This window comes from Mesoplodon mirus (genome assembly GCF_964341445.2).
Source record: "Mesoplodon mirus genome assembly, chromosome: 19".
Classification (NCBI taxonomy): domain Eukaryota; kingdom Metazoa; phylum Chordata; class Mammalia; order Artiodactyla; family Ziphiidae; genus Mesoplodon; species Mesoplodon mirus.
This window is the reverse complement of record NC_138995.1, coordinates 13668088-13684892: the sequence shown is the minus strand read 5'-3', so window position 1 is coordinate 13684892 and position 16805 is coordinate 13668088. Positions and strand designations below refer to the sequence as shown.

The 16805-nt window shown below is 40.2% G+C and overlaps 1 protein-coding gene across 2 annotated transcripts in view; it reads right to left on the bottom strand.

Annotated features, from left to right (window-relative positions):
• Positions 1 to 16805, bottom strand: part of SF3B3 (splicing factor 3b subunit 3) — a 46119-nt gene that overhangs the window by 12308 nt on the left and 17006 nt on the right. For both annotated transcript variants that reach the window (XM_082608232.1, XM_082608233.1), the window contains exons 9-15: positions 13673 to 13838; positions 11323 to 11418; positions 8455 to 8527; positions 2804 to 2955; positions 2342 to 2497; positions 1172 to 1327; positions 521 to 664 (exon numbers count right to left, since the gene is read on the bottom strand). In XM_082608232.1, the coding sequence (XP_082464358.1) occupies positions 521 to 664; positions 1172 to 1327; positions 2342 to 2497; positions 2804 to 2955; positions 8455 to 8527; positions 11323 to 11418; positions 13673 to 13838 (943 nt within the window). The remainder of the gene's footprint in view (positions 1 to 520; positions 665 to 1171; positions 1328 to 2341; positions 2498 to 2803; positions 2956 to 8454; positions 8528 to 11322; positions 11419 to 13672; positions 13839 to 16805) is intronic.

The following is a 16805-nucleotide window of genomic DNA, read 5'->3' as shown; positions in this document are numbered from 1 at the left end:
TATTTGAGGGAAAAAAAAAATTCCAGAAAATTCCCAAAACCGAAACTTGAATTTGCAGCAACTATTTATATAGCATTTACCTTGTATTAGGTAATTAAGTAATCTAGAGATGATTTAAAGTATATGAGAATATGTAATTACTATGCATTTTATATAAGAGACTTGAGTATCCTCAGACTTTGGTATCCAAGAGAGATCCCGGAACTAATCCCCCAAGGATACCAAAGGACAACCGTATTAGTTTCAAAAGCTGCATACTGTAAGAACTATAGGCAAGGACCCCATCTAGTTCTGCCACAGAACAGTGACTGCTAAGCATTTTTATCAAAAACTCTTCATAAAAATACTTTTTTCTAGGCCTGATTTGTTCTAATTAGAGCTGAAATAAGTGGAACACAGAGCAGCATTGCTCACTTCTCATAAGGTGGGTAACTGAAACCATAGGCACAGTACTGAACAATGGAGTCATGAAAGTAAAAGAAGCCTTGACACCAACAATGTGAGCTTCTAGATCTCTTACCTGTAGCCCAATATTCAGGTATAAGAAGCCAATAGAGCCCCTCTCACCCAGCTCATCCTGCTTCTCAGTCCCACCCATTTCCACAATACACAAGGACTCAGGCTGGGCTGGGAGAGCTTGCATGCTCAAAGGTTGCAAACAGTCCTAAGAAGGAAAGAGAAAAGAATAAAACATGGGAAGTGACCAATTTTGGAAAAAACCTACCCAGAGAAATCTAATTCTAGAAGTGAAGAACAACTCTTTCTCATGGACAGGGAAAACCTGAAGAGGGGTTCTATTTAGACTGAACCTTAGAACAATCTCTGGGGACTGTGCTTTCTTTTTTCTTTTCTTTTTTTTTTCCCCAGAAGTGGATAATGGTAAAAGTAAATATGCAAAGGGCACCTCTTTAAAGTCATCCAAGGCCCTTTTCTGTAAACACAGTCTTGGATTATTTTTTGTTTCTGTTTAAACTAAAAAAGGGAATCAAGACATAAGCCAAAGAAGCAGGCACTGCAGAAGACTCCTGAGGTGTGCTGCTACAATAATCAGGAGAAGCAGCAGGTGGAGATTTCAGGGTCCAGCCCAGCTGATCTCAGAGAGGGACATGAAAAATGGGTCAGGTGCTCAGGTTCCAAGTAGAAGATCCTTAAAGTTGAGAGTGACACTCACTGAGGGATCCAGGGAGATGATTCTGACAGTATTGTCCACCAGCCCCACAGCTAGGAAGCGAGACCGCTGCTCTCCAGGGGGCACATTGGCCAGACTCATGCACACCACATCTGCTGACATCTCCTTCCGCTCTGTGTATTCATTCAGCTGTCCTGACTACAGGAATGAAGACAGAGAGAAGTCACAAACCACTCCAACTTGCCCCCAAAACCTGGGCCTGGAGAACAAAAGGGGCTTGTTAAGTTCCTTTTTGCTTCCTCGCACTCTTACTATAAGCAATGACCAAGAGTATCTCTACCTGAGGTTCCAAGACTAAACTCTACAGGCTAATGGAAAGCAAAATTACTAACAAGAGAATCAAGAGACCCTTGACAAGTATAATGCACTACAAATTTTCTAAGCCAACTTAGCTCTCAGGAAATGAAAATACATAAAACTGTTTATTTGTTCATGAAAATACTCTGGGTGAAAGAGAATTCAAATATGGCAGTTAAAGACAAAAACCCTCAATCATAAGTACAGTTGGACTATACAAGTTGGCCACATCCAGAGACTTCTTAAGAACATAATTAAACACACCTAACATCCTTCCATATATAAAAGTAAAATAAAATTTCTGAAGTTGATTCAGATTGCAGAAACTAAACATATGGCAAGTATCTGGTGGAAAACTGGAGTGTGAAGGGCAGAAAAAGTGCTTCATTGCTAAGGTGGCATTTCATAACTCCAATCAGAATTAAAGACGTGAAAACATATCCACCTCCAACCCCCTTGTAAAGGGCTTTGGGATACTTTCCCTTCTCATTTCCCTTTCATTTTTAAAATTTTATTTTATTTTTTATGTTTTTAATAGATCTTTATTGGAGTATAACTGCTTCACAAAACTGTGTTAGTTTTTTGTGTGCACAACAAAGTGAATTAGCCATATGCATACACATGTCCCCATAACCCCTCCCTCCCATCCTCCCTTTCCCACCCCCTAGGTCATCGCAAAGCACCAAGCCGATCTCCCTGTGCTATGCTGCTGCTTCCCACCAGCCAACTATTCTACATTTGGTAGTGTTCATTTCCCTTTCTTATGAATATATAATCTAGATACCTGGACTGCAACTCCCATCTTCACCTCTGAACCCTACATTAAGTCCCATAGTGAATGGTAAAATAACATACGGGATCCATTTCAAAATAGACCAGTTCTCCTCCTGTCAGGGCGATCACCACTTGTCGCTGGTTCACTGCACATTTCACAATTGTTTTCTTTCCAGGAGTCTTCCATTCATTGACTCTCTTGTCTGCTCGTATGTGCCGAATGCCATCAGGATACACCTTGAGGCAGTTAACAGAAAGGAACCCAACTTTAGCAATTTGACTCATCACTCAAGCATGACCCTCACACCTATCAGATCTGTCAGATCTAGAGGCACTGTATTTGAGGCACCAGATGGGTCAATGACAAAAAAGAGTTAAGAGGTCCCAGGCAAGGTTAACTTCAAAAAAGTTCATGTTTTGCAGCATCCATCTCAAAGAAGTTCAAAGCTCCTTAAATGTGAACCCAGCAATCTACACCATAATGAGGTCAAAGAAAGGACAAAGTAAGGTGAGCAGGTTAAGTAGCTCTCTGAGAATCCTCACCTGCACTAAGGCATCATCTCCTAACAAGGAGCAGGACAAGGTTGGGGTAGTGCCCAGAAACCCAGAGTCAGTCACTTCTTCTACAGTCTCTCCAATGGACAACACAAGTGTGGCATTCACGAAAGACACAATGATGTAAGCATCAAACTCATCTGAAAAGGAAAGAGAAGAAGTGGGTTAGCCAAGAACTCATTAGTTACAAAGCCAAATGAGACACACTAAGCATTCTCTTCAGAAACCTTCCAAGGCACTTCTTCTACGTGTAGTCATCACACACAGTCATGTGGCAAACAGCACAGGATGATCCAAAAGATAATTAAAGGTCATAACAGCCTATAGATATACTTTGCTTCCTTAAATGGCTAAACAGTACATAAAGTAGACATGCCCACATCTAATACCTTTGAAAATTAATATTTTCTTGAGACATTTGCTAGAAAAATCCAAGAGAACAAAGCAAGAGGAAATTTTGTATACAATATTTATATGTACTGAAGCTAGAGTTTCAAATGCCAATCACAATCCATTCTTAAGAGATACTCCCTATAACCAAGAAAGGTCCCCTTCTTCTTCCAAAAGTATCTTATATGGGAACACAAGGCTTAATGAATAAAATAGTGATTACTTAAGCCTCCATGAGACTATGTCATTCTAGGGCTGGAAACTGAGAATCCTAGGATGTCCCAAAAGGAATATGTAAGAACACTGGATAACCAGGGAGGGGTGGTGGTGGTGGTGGGGTGGTAGTTTATATTGTCAGCCTTTGAACTCTAGTTTTTCACATGTAAAAATATAACCATTCGATGGTCATGAGCAATCCTATTAGAACTTGCTTTTCATTTAATAAAATGTACTTGGATAAACAAACACCAACAAGTTTTTCAAGGAGGTCAGAGGTATACAGGCAACCCTGAAAGTTTCTCACACAGATCCCATAGTTAAAAGTTGTCTACTTCCTACACATTCCACCCTACAACATAAAACAACTTCTGTATGTATCTCCCATGTCCAGCACAATGTTTGGCATAAAGCTTGATAAATGCTGAATAAATGTATGTTCATTTTTTTGAGATGAATTGAGATTTTCCTACATTTGAATTTTCTATATCAATTCCCCTCTTCCTGTCCCCTTCACACAGAAATCAGGCAAACAAGGCATAGAATGACAAGTAGACAAGGTACTAAATTGGAGTGGCTACCTCACTCTTAGCAGAAGCAGCTGAAGGATCCTGCTTGCCTGAGTCCTTGGTCAGAGCTCAACACCATAGGCCTGATCCACCCCACTCACATCAAGGACACAGTCTGGATTTTGATTGCTCCAAGGGTCATTCAGCTAAACTAAGATTACTCAATGAGTTCAGCAGAATCAGTGCTCTTCACAGAAAAAGGGGCCAGATGAAAATGTATTATTGGTATAACCTACAGTAGCGTTCTGACCTATTAGCAGGACATAAAATCAATATGGTGGATTGCAATCAGCATTTTAAAATACAAATATATAGAAATAAATATAATTTACGAGGATGCCTTATAGTAAGGGTAAGTACTATTCTGCAAAACTGTTGCTTCAGTTAATGATACGTGTGCACTGAATGAGTGGCTGAAAGGCAAGGATCAAAGATCTTTCCTAATGGGTATAATCTAATGGCTACACCAGGAATCCAGAGCAAGGGTTCCATCATAAGGAATAACACTGAACAAGCAGATAATTGGTTTTAGATTACTTTATTATAACTGTCACCATGTATCGCATGCCTGGGGACACCTTATAAAATGGCTTTGTAAGAAGACCGCACTGTTCGCCATCATAAAACATGGAGTGCGGACGTGGTTGTCTCTGAAATGGATGCCTTAATAGTGCACAACAAAACCATCTTCACTCTCCACACAACACCAAGCTTGGAAGCTTTGCTCCAGCTCTCAGTTTTTGAGCTGGAAATTTCTGGTATGTAAAAGTAACAGGAATTGCTTAATTTTAACATTATATAAATATTGTGTCCTTTCTCATGTTCTCAACACTGAAACCCTGTATGTTAAAAGCTGTGCCAGAGCAAATTAAAGCCAAACAAAAACGGGCTCAAACTGGTCAGGATTTCAGCCTCTTCCTTCAGTCAAGGGAAAAGGTGAGCTTCCAGAAAAGAAACCATACATTTATAACTTACATGCAGAGAATGAGGGGAGTGAGGAAAAAGGGCTGCCTGGGCCCTTATCCTTCCTCTGACCCAAGGCCCCAGACTGGTCAGGTATAAAAATAAAGAGATGCTCAGTGGACTTAAATAGGGTCTTACGTTTGCTGGGCAGTTCAACAAGGAGTAAAGCAATGACTGACATCTGAAAGCTGCTTTACATCACGGATTTCCTCAGAATATCCACTACCCTGTAAATACTAAGCACACTGTAACTTCTACCCTTTCCATTCTATAGCCAGGAGGACCAGCAACAGATAAGCTGCTCTTGTGTCCTAGGCAGGTTATAGGTTAAAAGGTGGACTTCAGAACAAAATCAAGCTTCAGTCAAGATAAACGACTATGAACTATGAAATCTATGTTGCCTTCTTCCAGAGGTTTCAAATTTCATATAAAAGACTATTAGTTCATACCTCAGTGAAGAATCTATTAGGATATGAGAACGCATCTTTGTCTCAGTTAAACAGGACTTCTATCTGTCTGAGCAATACGGAAACAGCCCACAGAAGAGGGAATGCTTTCTTCTTCTCTCCCCCGCCTTAGTATCTCAGGCTCAAAAAACAGCTCACTACTCCAAAGGGAAAAGTGAGTGACCATCCAGATGATTTAGGCCTCCGATGTCTCACTCTCACTCTATACTCAGACTACTCAGTGCTTGTCTTCCCTCAGCACAGTCTTGATTATACTCAAAAGAGAAAAAAGGGGGGCTTTTTCCAGGACGTAATCTTTCAGTCAGTACACGTGGAACATACAAAAACATCAAGGGAGAGTGTGAAGTTAAGATTTTCTAGCCACAGCCTCTTTTAGCTTAATGAGAGGCAAATTAATCAAATGTTCCATATTCTGTGGGAGAAAGTGATTCCTGCCTCGGACTGTTTACCATACAGGCAGATGGGTGTGCACCACTGACACTGCACATGGAGAGCCAGCTGCGAAGTCACCCCCTGCAAGATGCTACCAGGGCAGCCTCAATATTTTGTGCAGGTCCCTCTCCCTGGGTGATCTCTAAGACCCCACAGTAGACCCTAGCAATAGGTACAAGGTACACACCTGTGGTGATCAGCACCTTCACCAGCCACCTGTGGAAGAGAAAAAAAGGCTTGGTATTGGTAGTGTGCATCACCAAGTACCAGCCAAGGTTAGTAGTTGCCTGGAAGACTGCAGCATGTGTGGACATGTGGAATAGTAACTTAGGGTATCTGGAAAGAGAATGAACAGAGAGAACTTGACCTGTTTTGTGGGTGATCACCTAAATTATAGTTTCTAAAGAGTAAAATCTATCAGGATGTAATCATTTCCTAGATTTTGGTATCTAGAGGACAAAACTTTTCAGCTACAAGTTCCATCATGCAACATACCACTGATCACAAACTTATCTAACTTACCCCAAAAGCCTTTCCTGATTCTCAAACACATGCCTGTTCCCTCTCCTCTAACCCCTCCTGGCAACATGTTTGTGCCTTTCATCACATCAGAACACACAACAGTTTTTGTTTGTTTGTTTGTTTTTTGCTGTACGCGGGCCTCTCACTGTTGTGGCCTCCCCCATTGCGGAGCACAGGCTCCGGACGCGCAGGCCCAGTGGCCATGGCTCACGGGCCCAGCTGCTCCGCGGCATGTGGGATCTTCCCGGACCGGGGCACGAACCCACGTCCCCTGCATCGGCAGGCGGACTCTCAACCACTGCGCCACTAGGGAAGCCCAAAACAGTTTTTTATACTTATCTTCTTTTTTAGATGGCACATGCCCTGAGAGTAGAGTCCTATCTTTATTTTATTTTTATTTTTGCAGTATGCGGGCCTCTCACTGTTGTGGCCTCTCCCGTTGTGGAGCACAGGCTCCGGACGCGCAGGCTCAGCGGCCATGGCTCACGGGCCCAGCCGCTCCGCGGCATGCGGGATCTTCCCGGACCGGGGCACAAACCCATGTCCCCTGCATCGGCAGACAGACTCTCTACCACTGAGCTACCAGGGAAGCCCTAGAGTCCTATCTTAATTACAAGGTAGCAGGATGAGAATACTGAACTTATCCTAGAAAACCAGCATGACCCAAACTCACTACAGGGTTAGTCAAATGAACACTGGATTGAGATTCGGGAGACACCGCTTTCAGTCTCTATTACCTAGGTGCCTTATCTTGGGACAGTCAACGCCTGTGATTTTCGGCCTTCTTCATAAAAATGAGGGGTTAACTTTCCTGCAAATCTAAATTGACTTTACAGTAAAGTTTAATAAGTGAAAACAAAAACAAACAAAAAAGAGGAGCAAACTAGGTTTTATCTCAAAGGCTCTTTCTAATTCAAACAGTCTGGGAAATGTTTTCAAGAGCCTAAATATCAACCAGCCAATCTGCCACCAAGCTAAAGGTGAACGTCAACAGTGACCAGTTTCTTTATGAAGACATTACACAAAATGGGGAAATCTTTCAAAACCAATCATCCAATAATTACCTTCTCAGCTAAAATGAACCTACTAATTTCCTATTCACTTCTTTTTTTCTTTCTACTCAACTCAGATTGGATTCCAATGCTTACATGAAGACAAAATCCACTAAAATGTGTACTCTATTAATAGAAATGAGATTTCCCTCCTCCACATTTCCCAGCTCCCTTAAATTTGTCCCATACAACCAAAACATCTAAATAGCAGGAAGATTTCCAGCTGTTTTCTTGAAAAAGCTTTGTATGTGGCCAGTCCCACATTCCTGAGGGAACAAGAGGAAAATGAGGTCTAGGAATAGAAATGACCTACGATCCCAAAGAATCAAAGGGAAGATGAGAATTGAGTTTCATCTCTAAGGGACTGAAATTCAGTTGCCACAAGACTTTCCTGCTATTGCACTGAAATGAATTTTCGCATAACTTTCAATTTTTTAGGATGAGGTGATCATTTTTATTCTGGAGCTCAGACTTCCTCTTTCCTCCATCCCTTCTTTTCCACTCACTCTAAAATTCTGATTCCATTCAATCAACCTCCGCTTTCCTTAAACACAATTACTATGCCTATTGAGCAGGACATTAACAAGCTTTACCAATCTCTTAATACCCAGAATAATACCTTTAATTTCACTGTGATTTCAGCACAATAAGAGAGGAAACATCGTTGAAGAAAAAAGAAGCAAGAACTTTCCCTTACACCATACTCCTCACACAAATGGAAAGAGTATCTTAAAGATGAATACATTCAAAGAACACAACATACAACAACTCTGTCTATGATACTCAAGTGTATATGTACTGAATATTAACAGCTACCCTATGCTCCCCTTACCCATGTGTACAAAAAGTAGTAAGTGAAGGCACCCTGATTGGGAGAGCCTCAAAAACATGGTGTTGAGTCAGAAGAAGTTTCTAGTATATGGTGCTAGATGATGCGATACAGAAGCATTATGAATGCAGTCTCTTAAGCCTTCTATTGTCAATGGCACCCAGACCCTCATTTTGACTGTTGGGAAAGGGCTGCTTACCTTCAATGTGCCGACGCACTGTCCAGACAGCATTGGGGTTACCGGGTAGCTCTGAGACAGCCATTTCTGATACCTGACAGGGAGAGGAAACAAACCACAGATCCAGTGAGCATGAAACTCAGCTCCTTGCTTACAACTACACTAGATAATACAGTCCCAACATAGCAAGGCTCACACTGTATACTTGATTAAAACATTGGAACCATCTAATCAAAAAGAACGTTAAGAACCAAAACGCTAGAGGTACTGGCAATTCCCATAACAGACTTCAGCAAGAAGTGGTGGAACATCTAGGACAGTTGTTGCAGCCAAGGCCAAACGCTTCCTTTCGGTATAACATGCCTGCATCCTCCTCAAAGTGAGCATGTGGGAATGAAACAGTCCATCTAAGTTAGCATCCCATTTCTTTCTTTCTTTTCTTTTTTTTTTTGCTCTTCTTTCTTTTTTTAAAAACGTATTTATTTAATTTATTGTGTTGTATTCGTTTTATTTTTGGCTGTGTTGGGTCTTTGTTGCTGCGCGCGGGCTTCTTCTAGTCGTGGCGAGCAGGGGCTACTCTTCATTGCGGTACTCGGGCTTCTAACTGCAGTGGCTTCTCTTGTTGCGGAGCACAGGCTCTAGGCGTGCGGGGTCCAGTAGTTGTGGCATGCAGGCTCAATAGTTGTGGCTCGCGGGCTCTGGAGCGCAGGTTCAGTAGTTGTGGAGCACGGGCTTAGTTGTTCTGCGGCATGTAGGATCTTCCCGGACCAGGGCTTGAACCCGTGTCCCCTGCATTGGCAGGCGGCTTCTTAACCACTGCACCACCAGGGAAGCCTCCCATTTCTTCTCTTTCTTCCCTCAAGGCCAAATTCCATCTACCTTCACAGAACAATTCAAATGCCACATTCTCTAGGAAAAATCTTCCCTTATTCTCTTGGCTGGCAGTCATCTCTTCCTCATAAATTCTCACAGGAATCACAATCACTACCTCTTAGGACACTTACCTAAAAAGTGATCTGAGGAACTGTTTTGTCCTTCCTACTAGATTCTTATGCTCCTTAAGGTCAGAGTCAAGAATCCTCTGAATGTCCTATAGGCTCTCAAACGAGAGTAAATGCAATACGTAAGATGAACTCAAAATGATCTAGAGGAGAAAACTAGGTGTGGGTTATACATTCACTGTCTGTAATATCTTTGCAATTTTTCTGTAAATCTAAAACCATTCAAAAATAAAAATTTTATTAAGTATTTTTAAATGACCTAGAAATAAAAAATTAGGCAGCCTATTATACTGTACAGTGGAACTACATCTTATAGGAAGAATGCAAGTATATACATGAAAGATATTACCCTTTTGTTGGTTTACTGACGTAATAATAGCAGGAGTACCTGATCGTGGTACAGGAGAATCTTGGAAAACTTCACCGTCAGTAAAACGTAAATGTCAGGTATACCACACTCTATACACTAAATGTAGTATCTGACAGTGACCTTGTTCAACTGAGACCATCATCTCGCTAGACAACAAGGCTCAACAAATAGATATACAGGAAGAAAGCAGTGTCCAACAATTTAAAAATCGTTTTATGTAACATGTTTTTTAATAGAGTTGGAAACACTTAGTGGGGAGCAGAGGACTCACCAACAGTGGTTCTGAATCGGGTCCTTCATCTCTCACACGGTACACAGAACCTTCTGTTAATGCATGTATGTATTGTTTGTTGAGCGCTTGCTTTAATCAGATGCTTGACAGGATCCAATTGGCAGTAAGTAACTAATCAAGAACTACAGGTCTAAATTGGGTTCAAGTCATCGAAAACTTGGTGACCTGATGAATACTTTGGCAGTCAAAATTTTTTGAAGTCTCTGAAACTACAATTTTAATAGCTAACATTTATTGAATAGTTACTACATGCCAGAACTTGAGCTAAGTGCTTCATACACATTCTCATTTAATTCACACAACAATCCTTTAAGGCAGGTCCTATAAAGCTTAGTAATAGCTATTAAATAGTAGAGCCAGAATTCAAAACCAAGGTCATCTTCCCTGTGTTCCAATAAAAATTTCCAAAAACAGGCAGTGGGCCTCTTAAGAGCCTGGAGTCTGCTCAACCCCAACCTCTAAGAGCAAACTGTCAGAGAAAGCTTTATTTTACTCCTAACAAAATCAAGTCCAGTGCACTTGCTAAAAGCCATCAACACTAGAACCATGATGAGAAGAGGCTGTGGGACTTGAGAAGGTAATTTTGAGTATCCATATCACCTAAAAAGTCCAACAATAAAGGACTCACTGTGGGAGGTGGGAGGGTGGAGGGATGAATTGGGAGATTGGGATTGACCTATATACACTAATATGTATAAAACAGATACATAATAAGAACCTGCTGTATAAAAAATAAATTAAAATTAAAAAAATAAAGGATTCATTAAATAAATTCTAATCCACACACTGTGGAGATATATTGCAAAAACATTAAAAATGACGTGACATAAGAGCAGTAATCAGTAATCAGGAACGTAATAAGATACAAAAATATATACACAGTATTAACATAGTTAAAAATATAAGTATCTAAAAGCTACGAAAAAAGACCAACACTAAAAGGAAACGGAGTAAAATGTGCCATGCAGATTTCCTAACTTCCACGTAATGGCGACTGAACCTGGAACTAACAGACATGTTTCTCCCCTTTGATCCCTATTTGCCATTTTTAAAAATGTGCCTACTGTGCTAACATGTTAAAGGATAGGAAATTTAAACTCTAAACTTTATGGAAATGGGGAGGAAGAAAACATTTTTCTTTCATAGAAACATTAAATACAGCCTTAGGCTGCTTTGTCAATGTTTTCCTCCAAACCCTGCATATGATCTAGAAATTCCAATCTTACCTCAAGTCCATGCCTTAAGACTCTCAGAGATGACCTCGGTCCCCTACCACAGGCCACATATAGCTGTGGAGTGTCTTCATTGGCCAGGTCAGCTATCTGCACAGAGAAAGGGGAAAAAAATGTCTACTTCTGCTACTTTTCCATACCCAACCCTGATTGTTCTCAGGGCGACAAACTACTTTTTAGTTTATTAGGCTTAAATATTGCTACTGGCCGTGGGGGCATGGAGTGGAAAAGACCCAATGTTCCAAAAAGCAAACAGTTTGAAGCAGCAAGTTTTACCAACCAAAAAAGCTTGTTCTTGTTTTTTTTTGCCATGCTGCGTGGCATGTGGGATCTTAGTTCCTTGACCAGGATCAAACCTGTGCCCCTTGTAGTGGAAGCGCGGAGTCTTAACCACTGGACCACCAGGGAAGTCCCACCTGTATCAGTTCTTGAGTTAACAAAGTATTTCTTACAATTAATGAAATTGTTATATAACCTCAAATGAAATCTCAGCATTTCCTTCCAACTAAAAATATAGACATTATATTATCATTATCCGTGACTCTGTCACCAATATTAAAGTTTATAGACACCTCCAAATATCATTTCCCTTATCACTATTTCAAAATTACATTTACTAGATCTGCTGTTAGAACGCACATGATCACAGCTGCCCTATCTACTACAGATGTTCCTATGATGTATCTGACCAATTACGGGGTAACTCTGCACCTGGCTGTTTGCCACCAAATGGGGAAGCCATGTGTTCTTGTACTAGTCACCCCAGACATCTAGCTGCTTTCCAGTACAAATATTTGTTGATCAACATGTGGAAAGAAGTTATTTGTATTGTAGTTTTGTCAAACTGTACAATTCAAATGAAAATTCTTGACTGTAAGGCAGTGCAGCCTACTGTAACATGGATGAGCATGTGGGTTGTGAGTGTATACAACCTTCACACTGACTTCTTTAAAAAATTAACTCACCTATTTTAAATGCACTTTCCTGTTATTTTAAGCCCATTACAGAAGCACATATACTAATTTTTCACAATTTAAAAAATAATTTGCTCTCTTGGCTATCATGTTTATTACCATATGCATTTAAAAATATTATTCCCAGAGGGGATCCAGAAGCCTCACTAGGCTAGTAAAGAGATACATGGCAAAAAATGCTTATAGCCCTGCTACAGATACCTGAACTTCCTGTTAATTTTATTCTTGACCTACAAACTCTTTACACAATTATCTCCTCAAATTCCAATGAAAGCAGAAAAAAAAAAATCAGTAAAAATCCAATTAGGAATTATACATACTTATTTTCTATCGCCCTCAGGACTAACCCTTTCTCAAAAAGAAAGAACAAAAGCAGTTAACTTCATAACTGCTAATTTTGCCAGGAAGAGTGCCTGAATACTGACTGTATGTCCCTGGCACAGTGAGCAAAACTCTTCCACTAAAAGTGTAATCATCTAGACAGGGTAGGGTGATGCCTAATGGTCACTGGAACCCCAGGAATCCGGGATGCATCAGCATGGTAAAATTTCTGCTACACTTGAGTGCCACAATTGAGAGACACAATTCCCATCTTGGGCAACCTTGGGTTCCCAAAAAGATTCTGTTACTGACTGATCCCAGTGTCTCTGGAGTACTTCATGGAGGAAGTGAGTGTTAAAATGAGATATAGATATTCACAGACTGTTAAGTGATAAAAGGTCTATTTCAGAATACTGTAAAGTATATGAGCATATTTACATTAAAAAGAGTATAACACACAATTGCTTACAGATGCAGAGAAAATGCCTGGAAGCAATCACAGGAAGCTATTAATGGCACAGCCTCGGTGGAATAGAGGGTTGAAAAGATTGGGGGTTGGACTTTTAATTTTTTATCTTTTGTACAGCCTGAATTTTTATAAAACATGATTTTTATCATTAAAAATAATTTTTTTTAAGCCCAAGGATTTATGTAATGGTTTTTAATTACCCAACTACCTTTAGTTGCTTCACCCTTATACTCTGGCAATACCACAGATATGCTGATGAACCTCTTAAACTAAACCTTAATTTAATTGGAGTTAAAACTTTTTTTTTTCCCCCCAGTACGCGGGCCTCTCACTGCTGTGGCTTCTCCCGTTGCGGAGCACAGGCTCCGGACACGCAGGCTCAGCGGCCATGGCTCATGGGCCCAGCCGCTCCGCGGCATGTGGGATCTTCCCAGACCGGGGCACGAACCCATGTCCCCTGTATCGGCAGGCGGACTCTCAACCACTGCGCCACCAGGGAAGCCCTGGAGTTTAAACTCATTCAAATTCAGAAACAGTTGGCTAGCACTATTCATTATGGATTGACTGCAAAGACCCTCACCTGGCAAAACAAAATGGGAGAGAGGCTGTCCAACTCATCAACCAGCACAAGGTTTTTGAGTGGTCTTGGCTGAAAAAAGAATGTATCTCCTTCTTCCAGAGGCATGGCAGATGAAAACTCAGGTTCTTCATCATCATCTCCAAGATGTGCAATTTGATATAAGTAACTAGGGAGAAGCAAAGACTTTAGTTAAAATATTTTGTCTGATGTACATGACAAATATAATTAACACTGCTATACGTTATACATGAAAGTTGTCAAGAGGGTAAATCCTAAGAGTACTCAACACAAGGGAAAAAATTTTTTTTCCTATTTCTTTAATGTTGTACCAAATGAGATAAACTGTGATATCCATTTCATAATGTATGTAAGCCAAGTCATTATGCTGCAACACCTTAAACTTATACAGTGCTATATGTCAATTATATCGCGATAAAACTGGAAGGAAGAAAGCAAATAGCGTTTAAAAAATATTTTGTCTGAAGATGTTTGTCATCAACATAATGCTCATAAATCACTTTAATATTGAGTGAGCATCTATAGTTTGAGATCTCTGCTTATCTGACTGGGGTTTTCTATTTCTTTAAAAAGAGGGATAAAGAAATTAAGACTACTGAATTCAAACTGGTAGAGTGGCAGGACCTTAGCATCACAGTGGTTAAGAGTACTGGACTTCCACTAGAGTGCCTGGGTCTGAATCCTAGCTCTGCCGCTTAACTAGCTGCATATTACTACTTAATCTCTCTTTGCCTCAGTTGCCTCATTTATAAAATTGAATAGTACCTTCCTAAAGAATTCAATGAGTACTTAGAACATTGCATCGCACCTAGTAAGCATAGTTTTTGTCAAATAAAATGAAATATGGATAAATGAAACCCAAAGAAAGTCTATAACCACTTCTTATTTTAACCAGTCACCAGGCCAAATCTAACAAAAAACAAGAATTGGTGATTTCACAAAAGTATGCAGATACTGTAGTATTATTCCTGAAACAAAACATAAACATATCCAGAGATAATAAGCAACAAAATCATCTTGCCCTTCTCCTGTCTGTCCTCTGGGGGTCTGTAAACTGATTCAAAGGCAAACCACAAAAAAAAAAAAATTAAAAAGGGAAAGCAATTTGGGAGTAGATAACCTGTAACAATATACCATCATAAACTGAGTGTGCAATGAGCACACTTTTGGGAAGCAGCTCAATTAAAATAAAATCACACTGCTGGTCATATTTATTCTTTAAGTCATATATCAAACCTTTAATACAAAGCACTTTGAACAATCCAGTGTAGCTTTTTAGGAGCAAGATAAAATTATTAAATCGGGGTCTGAAATACATAAGACACTCAATAAATGTTAGCCAAATAAACCTCAGCATATAACCCTCTGGTAAACTCATCAGATTCTATGCTAAATTACAAAAAAGCAAATAGGGTTATTATCCTTGAATGATTTACAAACACATTGAAAAGAAAGAAAAAGTTAAATAATACAAGCTTCTTATTCAGGCAAGATGTCCATATACAGATGATAAAGATCACCCATCAAAGACACTTTCACAGATAACCAAGAGGATGCTGGGTTCACTACCTCCATCACAAGGAAGGTTGCTTCGGCTGAATCTCGATAAAACAGTTTCTGTGATTATACTGTGCTTCAGAGCAGGAACTCTGGAACTAGGTGGTCTGGCTTTGAGTTAGATTTAGTTGTGTGATCAAATTTCTTCCACTCTCTGTGACCCCAGTGCCCTTACTATAAATGGGTTAACAGCACTGTCTTACAGGGAATGTTATGCATCAATATTTGTAAAGTACTTAGAACACAGTAAATGCTATAGTAAGTATCTGATTGATAAATAAGTTTGCTTTATGAGTTAACACCCATAGCACATGTTTCTGATGCCCCAAATCTCCACTCTTAAGTCTTCCAGATTTCAGGTGCAACAGTAATGGATAATTTCTCACAAGTTCAAACCCGTCTCACTCTAACAAGCATCCCACCTATGCACTGCAGTCTTTCTATTCTCTGCCCTCAGAACATCTATCCGTTGGAGGCTGCCTGAGCAACAGGATGTACAGGGGACTTCATACCTCCAGGGGTAACCTTCAACCCAAGAGGGAAAGGAACTGGTGTTGTTAACCCTCAGGTGGGCAATTTTCAAAGGCATTCTGCATGCTTCTCAGCAGGTCTTGACAGAAGCCAGTTTCCAATGTCCACAGCATGAACCTCAGTAACATGCCCTTAATATTGGCTTTTCCTCTTTTCCCTGTCTCTCCCCACTGATCCCTCACTCTTGCTTCCTGCAATTACCTCCCAATAATCTAACCTTGTCTCGGGCTCTGCTTACAGGGGAGCCCAAACTGAAACAATATAAGAAAAACGTTTAGAACAGTGCCTGTTACATACAGACAAGTGCTCAACAAATGTACACTATGATTCTTTAGAACAAAAGGAATCATTGTCTGTATTATTTCTAAAAAGACTTTTAGAAGACTTAACAACGAGAATGTGTAAATCCCAGCAAACACACTATCTGCACAAGGTAATGAGCAAGAATAGAATACCTTATAAGTCTGCAGCTACTGACTCCACCCACAGCCTTATCAAGACAGGTTATTATCTAAGTTTTTAATGTCTGCCAATCGGCTAGGTGAAAAAACAAACGCCTCCTGGTGGTTTTTTTTTTCTTTTTTTTGGCCATACCTTGAGGCACGTGGAACTTCCCGGACCAGGGATCAAACCTGAGCCCCCTGCAGTAGAAGGCAGAGTCTTAACCACTGGACCAGCAGGGAAGCCCAACACCTCATTTCGACTGGCATTCCTTCAATTATGAATTAGCTTGAAAATCTTTTTACATATTACACTTCTAGACCACCAGTATTTCTTTTACTATGAAAGGCATGCTCAAATCCTGCACCCATTTTTCTATTGACTGAACTGCTCATTTTTACTCAATGATTTTTAAGAGCTTATTAACTCTCCCTTTTTCATGTAGTGAAAAGAAAAAAGATTTCACACACCATTGGTGGGAATGTAAACTGATGCCATCTTTTGAAGTACAATTTGGCATTCCCTATCAAAATTTCATCCCGCATATAGAAAGTTAAACTATGGCTTTATTCAGCTAATATGCAAA